The 8,795-nt window shown below is 37.8% G+C and overlaps 1 protein-coding gene across 2 annotated transcripts; it reads left to right on the forward strand.

Moving 5' to 3' along the window:
- Window positions 1-3,401: 3,401 nt before the first annotated feature.
- On the forward strand, window positions 3,402-7,101 carry LOC139784619 (uncharacterized protein F21D5.5-like). 2 transcript variants are annotated; one of them, XM_071723799.1, is made up of 7 exons: window positions 3,402-3,686; window positions 4,282-4,659; window positions 4,782-4,940; window positions 5,987-6,282; window positions 6,376-6,437; window positions 6,526-6,659; window positions 6,740-7,101. In XM_071723799.1, the coding sequence occupies exons 4-6, from the start codon at window positions 6,010-6,012 to the stop codon at window positions 6,599-6,601; spliced, it is 411 nt and encodes a 136-aa protein (XP_071579900.1). In that variant the 5' UTR covers window positions 3,402-3,686; window positions 4,282-4,659; window positions 4,782-4,940; window positions 5,987-6,009; the 3' UTR covers window positions 6,602-6,659; window positions 6,740-7,101. The 2 variants fall into 2 exon arrangements, with proteins under 2 accessions (XP_071579900.1, XP_071579899.1); XM_071723798.1 differs by having other exon boundaries at window positions 3,404-3,686; window positions 6,001-6,282.
- Window positions 7,102-8,795: the final 1,694 nt, after the last annotated feature.

Here is an 8,795-nt window from a genome sequence, read left to right on the forward strand (position 1 = left end):
TCACCCCCCTCCCCCTCACCCCCTCGTAATCCGATACCCTTGTGTAACCCGATACCCCCCCTCCCCCTCACCCCCCGCGAAATCCGATACCCCTCCACCCCCCTCCCCCTCACCCCCGCGAAATCCGATACCCTTGTGTAACCCGATACCCCGCCAACTCCCCCTCCCCCTCACCCCCCCCCGCGTAACCCGATACCCCCCTCCCCTCACCCCCCCTCATTGCCCCCGAAGTGGAAGCGGCCTTCTATACCTACTTATATACATATATATATATATATATATATATATATATGTATATATATATGTATATATATTATAATATATATACATATATATATGTATTGTGACGTTGCAGTTTCGCTGCATCGTTGCAGCACCCCGCCGCCGTCACAAGGCGCGGGTTTCGCGACCTTTTTCACGCCCGAGGACGGTTCAACGAATCGATGCGAGATCTCCAGGTGCATATTATAATTGCGTTACGATATTCTGATCCTTTTTGTTTTATTTTGTATCATTTGCGTGGCGCCTCACCGAGCCGAAGACTGGAGTTTCCTGAGAGGATGCAGAGGATCGCGGAAAACGGAGTCGACGAGAAGGATAACGGCGAGAGATTGGACGACGGCAAGCGGATCGAAGCGACTCGCGGGCCGCCGAGAGCGACGGAGCGCAGGAAAACACGCGCGCGGCGCGTGACACAGCGGCGGGCGGACCAATAATGGCAGGGCCCCGGGACGCCGGGGCTAAATCAGCTCATCTGCCCTCCTCACACTGCTGACCGGATTCCGGGATAGGTGGCCACCATTCCCGAACCGAAAAGGAGGAACACGGAGGCAGACACGTCCCGTCCGCCGCCGGGAAGAATCCCAAAAAATTTGCCGCGCGAGCGAAGGGCCGTTTGGCGTCCTGCGGAAAGCCGTAATTCATGGCCCTACGCACGAATCCGCCGCGAGCCTGCGAGCTCACCCCTCATTGGTCCGCGCTCCAACGTCGCGGGCCGCGTACGCCCGGAGTGGGGTGCGCTATCGATTCCGCCTAGAGATGGTAGATTCAAGCCGCTTACAGCATACGCACACAAGCGAGCAGCCGTGTACGTGTGCGCTCGGCGTTCGGCCGGCTTCGGAGCGCGCTCGGCCGGCTTCGGGCGCCGTCGCCAGCCGCCGCGGCCGCGCCGCCGCGCCGCGAAAATCATGCCTATACGGCTGCGTTCGGTTTGGGCGCTCACGCGCTGTAAGCATCGCTCTATCTTCGTTTGATATTCGATGTGCAACGAAGATAGAATGATGCTTACAGCGCGTGAGCGCCCAAACCGAACGCAGCCTACGTGTATATTATGGGTCCGTTCCGTTTCACGCATATGCGCGCATTTATCTATAGCATACGTAACGTTTACTATAGAAAATGCGCGCATATGCGTGAAACGGAACGGACCCATTATCTCGCCGCTTATATGTCCCTTTTCGTACTTAAAAATGAAATAGAAATATATTTTATACATAAAAGATATTAAGTTAAAGAAATGAAGAACAGAAAGAAATAAAAATAATAAATAATAATAGAAATCCACTCTTGGCCAACATGTACGCCTTTTTCTTAAAAATGTTCCGTTATCAATTTGGAAAAATAACTTTTTGTTAGTGCAAGAAAAATGGAATTAAAAATTAAATTAAATGTTAAACTGTTAAACTTATACTTTGTAAACTCCATGTAAGAATATAAACAAAATATTTTTACATATTGGTGTAGTACATTGCTTTATTTATGTTATTAATTCTTTGCACTTGTATAGCTTCTCATTAATTAATAAAAAAAAAATGGAAAGCAACAGAACATTTAATTTTTGTAAGGTTCTCTCGTCAATCCAGGTGTCCCCTTTGCCGTCTAATCTATCGACATGGCTCCATATGGCAATCGAGTCGTGTGATTTTCCGTGAAAAACAACTTATTTGCTTAGGCTAATATGTTTGTCGCTGAGCCACTGAGCTCTTCTTTCGTGTACTCATCCCTTTCGTCTTTGTGTCGATTCGCGATAGCGAATCCGCGAATCCGTGAAACGGCTTATATTTTAAATAATTTCTAGACTCGCGTCTTGTCGTCATCCAGACATCTGCATGACTGCATCTTATCCTTGGCGTAGAGAGCTCTTTCTAAATTTTACGGTATTTCCAATCTTTCTAATTTCTATCTTTCAGATTTCTGTTTGTATTCTTTTAGTTCTTTTTTCATTTTTCTTTGTCTTTTTTCTTAATATTTCTTATATTCGTATTTTTCTATTTTTTTTTCTTTTCCTTTCTTCGTTCTTTTTCACAGTTCTTTTTCTCTCCTTTTTTCAATCTTAACTTCTATCTTTTTTCTGTTGCGTTTTTTCTATTACATTCTATTTTTCTTTCAACATGGAAACATGTGATAAATCGAAAACAATATCTAAGCAAAAATTTGTAGAAGCTTGGTTTAGCGATGATCGCTACAAGCCTTGGATACGTCATTTGATAATACTTTGTATAATTGCATAATATGCAATAAAAATTTTTCGTGCAGCTCATCGCATATTTCCAGACACGCGGATTTTGCGTGTCACAAAAATAATATTAAAGAAAATATTATAGATGATGATAATAACAGTATAAATGTCACAGAACAACAAGGATATCATAAACAAAAATTTAGAAAACAATGGTTGTATAAAAAGGAATTCAGATCATGTTTACGCGAAATGCCAAATGATGTCAACTCAACATTTTGTTCAATTTGTGATTTATCAATTGCTTGCGGACTATCACATATATATCGACACGCAGAATCCAAAATGCACAGAGATAAGTTGGAAAAAAGTAATATAGAAGCGAACAAATCGAACGAAGATTTGAATACTGATGAATCACATTTGTCGTTTGATGAGCGAATAAAATCTTTCGATATTAGATTTGCTGCCTTTATTGCAGAAAAAATATCCCTCATCAAACTGTAACAGAGATTCTCAGTTTTTTTCAACAGGTAGACGATCCGAATCTATTGAAAAGCATGATTATGGGTCGAACGAAATGTAAAAATATTATATCAAATGTTTTATGCCCGATAGAGACAGATCATGTCGTTAAGAACATTCAGCATACGAAATTTTCTATTTTTATAGATGAAACATCAGATCAAGAGACACGGTAGTGTCTCGCGCCAAGTACACGCGGAGCGAGACCGACCGTGACTCTTTTACGCGACGCGACGATTTGCGAGTACTCGAGATGTTGAGATCTCGATAACGAGTGAACGGATCAAGTTCTAAGTAGGCTTGATCGATAGCTTGGGGTCGAATTAGGGGGGGTTTCTCTTATAATATTTCCGTTACGTGCCCTACGAGCGGAGATATTGCGACGCAAAGTCCAAATGTGAAAATTTATTTTTAAGATACGTCGTCGTCTACGTCGACCGTCTCTCATGCCATGCCATCATTTCATTGGCTGGAGTCGCGTCACTTTCACTTTTTCGACACCAGGGCGGTGCTAGTATCGCCAGTTTCGATATGCACATATGTATACGTGTGTGTACTGCGCGCAGTGCAGATAGTGCGCTCAGCGCGCTGTCACACAGTCAGTTAACCTATAACACGGTAGTGTCCCACGTCAAATACGCGCGGAGCGAGACCGATCGTGACTCTTTACGCGACGCGACGTTAATATTTTTTCTGATTCAAGGTAATTGTTTTATTTACATGTATATATCCTATTATTATACGACGCGAAGCGAAACCGCACCGTGACTCTTTTACGCGACTAAGTGCATGTGACAGGAATTATAATAGTTTACGTTTACGTGAGTATTTACTTCTGTAGTAACTTATACGAACGATATCTCATCGTAGTTACTATAAAATCTCCCGTTTATGCGGAGGAATTATCGTATCGTTCTTCGTAAGTTACTACAGAATTAAGTAACGTTCGCGTAAACGTAGTATAGGTTAGATTACCGATTTCTTACAAAATTTTACATAAAACGCGAGATTCACTTATGGGAGCTTTCCAGCAAGCGACACAAGTCGACACAGGTATCGTTTTGTCTTTGTTACTCATTGCCAAAAAAAAAAGATAGAACGACGTTTGTGTCGGCTTGTGTCACTTGCTGGAAAGCTCCCTATGTATGCAAGTTTAACGTCTATTGAGTTAATATGAAATAATTTTCCTAAATGTAATAAAAATAACACGATGTTATATATATGCGGTTTGCCGTGAATATATATATATGTGTGTGATTTCTGCCCAGTGCTCTGAATGTTATGTGATTTTCCCCCAGTGCTCTGAATGTCATCTAGTCATACATATCATGCTTTGATACAAGGAACGTGAAAAAGAGCAGGAAAAGAAAAGAACAAACAGAAGAGACAGATTCAAGCTTTGTCTTTTAATCTGGACGAAGACAATGCCGAAAAATCCCCGCAGTCAGAAAATGAGCAATCTGATGGCCTCGCGATTAAGAAGATTAAGAAAAATCCAGATGTAGATACAAGTTTCTTGCCAGATAGGGAAAGGGAGGAGGAGGAAAATAAACTTAAGGAAGAATTGAGGCAAGAATGGGCTAGAAAGCAGAACGCGTTGAAGGAAGAAGAAATTGAGATCACATTCAGTTATTGGGATGGATCTGGCTATCGTCGGAGTGTTATAATGAAGAAAGGTGAATGTCTCAGTAATTTAGGGAATTTTTAAGTTATTAAAATACTCCAGTGTCACTTTTGGAGTAACATTGGCGTGATATATAATAATGTTCTACTGCATAAATTAAATTTTCACATACAGGTAATTCTATCTATCAGCTTCTTCAGAGATGTTTAGAAGTTCTGAAGCGTGAATTCAGCGAGCTTAAAACAGTAATGGCAGATCAGTTAATGTATGTCAAGAAGGATCTTTCTTATATTACCGCACCATTATACGTTTTACGATTTTATTGTAACTAAGGTAAAGATACTAAATGATAAAACTTATGAAGCAATATCACAATGTTGGCATGTTATTTTAATGTATGTAATATTGCAATTAGGCACGACGAAAAAGCGAACCTCTGTTCACATTTGACGTTCACGATGATATTCGTGTTATGCACGATGCTTTTGTCGAAACCGAGGAATCACATGCCGGAAAAATTTTACTTAGGTATTTATCATTAAAAGAATACTTTGTATAATTCTCTTTTATGTTATTTCTCATTAGATCATGGTACGAGAGGAACAAACACATTTTTCCAGCGAGTAGATGGGAACCTTTGATCCAACGAAAACTTTTGACAAGTATACAGTGTCGGATAAAAATAGGAAGAAAGATAAAATCTGATAAACTTAGATTCAACGAATTGTCCAATTTCGTTTAAAGGATTCAGATTCAAAGGACTGTAATTTAGTAGAGCTACATCTTTACTCGATAGTAAATGAATTAAATATTATCACATAACTGAATGAATTAAAATCACAGTCCTTAAAAATACAATGTAGCTACAATATATATACATATATATATATATATATATATATATATATTATAATATATATACATATATATATATATGTATATATATTGTAATATATTACAATCTGTTGTATAATGAATCAATTGTACGATGAAACAAAGTTATTTATCTGGTTATAATATTTACAGTCCTTTGAATCTGAATCCTTTAAACGAAATTGGACAATTCGTTGAATCTAAGTTTATCAGATTTTATCTTTCTTCCTATTTTTATCCGACACTGTATACTTGTCAAAACTTTTCGTTGGATCAAAAGGTTCCCATCTACTCGCTGGAAAAATGTGTTTGTTCCTCTCGTACCATGATCTAATGAGAAATAACATAAAAGAGAATTATACAAAGTATTCTTTTAATGATAAATACCTAAGTAAAATTTTTCCGGCATGTGATTCCTCGGTTTCGACAGAAGCATCGTGCATAACACGAATATCATCGTGAACGTCAAATGTGAACAGAGGCCCGCTCTTTCCTCGTGCTTATAGATATCCATTAACAGGTGGTACTTATGGTCGGCAGTCCAGACTCCGGAAAATCGCATTTTGCAAAGAATTATCTGAAGGAATACGGATACGTCGACAGAGACACTTTAGGCAGCTGGCAGAAGTGCATTGCTGCAGTCCAACAATACTTGAATCAAGGAAAAAGTATAGTTATAGACAATACCAATCCTGATCCAGCTTCGAGAAAGAGATATATTGAGATAGCCAAGAAGCGCAATGTCTCGGTCAGATGTTTCGTCATGACGACAAGTATAGAACACGCGAAACGTAATAATAAGGTAATCGAAAATTAACATTAACCGTCATCGTGTGAAAGAATCGTATGAAGTAATGTTTCCGAAAATTCTAATCGATTTATTATTATATTACAGTTTCGCGAGTTGACTGATCCAAGCCACATTTCAATCAACGAGATTAATATCAACTCCTACGTGTAAGTAGATTTTAGATATATACATCTCTACACTCAAAATTATTTATCTTTGGATATGTAATTATACTTTGATGTTACTCTTTTGCAGGCAAATGGTCGACAGAAGCTTACAATGTGGTACAAAATTGTTCCTCAAAGGGAGTTGCTGCCCAAACTCAGATTGAAGGTCGCATTCAAACTAATATTTATGCAAATATTTATTTTATGATACAAAATTATGAGGTAAGTAGTTATTATTATCCAATCTTCGAGAATCTCTTTGCAGATGCGCAAATTAATTGAAATTAATTGATTTTTTAAAGCTAATTTCCCTTACTGGAGAATTGGTAATAAACGGACATGCTGAACAAGTAGGCATGGGACCAGATGAATGAAGCCAGAAACACTTGAATCCATCTGTACATAAGAGTTGTCAAGAAACTCTACAATTTTCACGCATAATCCGCGATTCTTAGTCAGTATTCTTAGAGTTTAATACAATCGCCATTGATGATCCCCTTTAATCGCGTCAAAATTGATTATTTCGCTTTTTGACTTCGTTCTTTACTCATGTTGTAAAATAGTTTTCCGATTGTGTAGAATATTTTTATTTAGAAAGAAATTTATAAAGATTGTTATATTGATCGTAGAGTAGAGAAAACAATAAAACTTAACATTTTACAAAGTAGTGTCACATTTAAACTAGAACATTGTATCGAATAACTCAGACGAATTAGGAAATTCGTTTCTACGTGACTCATGTCTATTTCTGATTGGGGACGATTCGAGAACTCATTGAAATAATTTAATTTCTTTTCACGTTTAAATTTAGGTCACCGTAGATTAAACTTGTTACCTTAGAAGTTATTGTTAAATGGCGCATTTTATTTAATATTCCGCACTTCACTGTTGTGGCATAAAATTATTTTATGTTTCAAAAGATGGAGACTAAGCTTTCGGATTAATCCAGATGTACGCATATATACTGTATATATTTGATTAATTGTTTACTTAGATATCGATGATTCTTGCGCGATATGCTAATACATGCTAATACATTTTTTCTATGCAAGATTTCAACGCAGTAGAAACTAGTTAACTGAGAAAAAGAGTCTATAAATGATTCGTAACTCGTGCAATTGCGCTCAACTGGAAACGTTTGGCAGTTATGAAATGTTAATATTTAATATTGTTGTTAAACATAATATAGAAATATTTTTCTAGGAAATGTATACAAGTAAGGTTACAATCATTAAATCGCTCACAGTGCTCACGTACATAACTTTGTCGCGCGCTGCGATTAACTCAATTTATTATAATTTATTATAATTTTTTAACAAAGCGAAAATATAGCGCAATGAACATCGTTACGTAATAATCATTCGTAATTCATTTTCGTGTATATAATAATTTTCGTGTATATAATATGTAGCTGACCGCAATCTTTGACTCTATTCAAATTTTGTACAACACTTCATTTAGCATTGTATTAATCATTAAGTAGCTTTGAGTACATTTAGTAGCTTTTGTATATTCGTCAGTTTAATCCTTGAAGTTATTAAGACTTGCATGAATTTTTACCGCAAGTCCTCTTACATCTTTTATACGTCTTCTGTAAAATATATAAAAATATATCATAACTGAATTAACTCGCATATCTTGGTCTGTCTTTTTTTTCTCCATTGCTTAACTTCTATTCGCCTCCCGACTTGACGTATACGCTACTATACTCGTCCAAGACGTTATTTGCGACATTTACAAGCTCTCTGTCTTTCTCTTCAATCACTCTAAAAAAAATGTGTCGTCTTGAAGTGATTGATCTCCCTAAAGGATTTAAAAGTTACGCTTTGCGAAGACATAAGATATACGTTAGCTGGAAAATCGATTCACAGCGGGATTAGAAAAAGACGGAATGTTATGCGGTCGGTTCTTCAACAGTATAACGGGTGAACGTTTCGCGACTAGGTTAATCCACTTGCATATCGGTCATTGCGATCTCGCTCTTGTACATACTTGACTCATCGTCATGAGACTAGCTCCATTGTTCGCGAAGATACTTTTCTCTTGTTCTCTCTTCTGCTACCCTAAGGCGCGCGCGCGTGTGTGTGTGTGTGTGTGTGTGTGTGTGGTGTGTGTGTGTGTGTGTGTGTCAAACGTTTTACCTATTATTAACAACTTCAGACACATTACATTTTTATTTTTAAGTAGTAATTTTTTTCTGTGGTATACATATGTATAGCATTAACAAGGTGTACAACTAAAAACGTTACAGATTATTATTTTTAAAAAACTAAGCAAAATATTAAATTGTTGTTTTCTTTAGAAATAATAGTCCGTAACACCTTTAGCTTCACACCTTGTACATACTGTTTATAAGAT

The sequence above is a fragment of the Temnothorax nylanderi genome, unplaced genomic scaffold (genome assembly GCF_030848795.1).
Source record: "Temnothorax nylanderi isolate EJ_2023f unplaced genomic scaffold, tnyl_v1.0 TNYL_tig0650_pilon, whole genome shotgun sequence".
NCBI lineage: Eukaryota > Metazoa > Arthropoda > Insecta > Hymenoptera > Formicidae > Temnothorax > Temnothorax nylanderi.

Bases quoted from the DNA above. Each gene is read 5' to 3' on its own strand.
- LOC139784619 (XM_071723798.1), top strand. From the start codon at position 4,875: ATGTCAAGAAGGATCTTTCTTATATTACCGCACCATTATACGTTTTAC. The intron at 6,283-6,375 runs GTAATCGAAAAT...ATTATATTACAG, and splicing joins ACGCGAAACGTAATAATAAG to TTTCGCGAGTTGACTGATCC. The intron at 6,438-6,525 runs GTAAGTAGATTT...ACTCTTTTGCAG, and splicing joins ATTAATATCAACTCCTACGT to GCAAATGGTCGACAGAAGCT.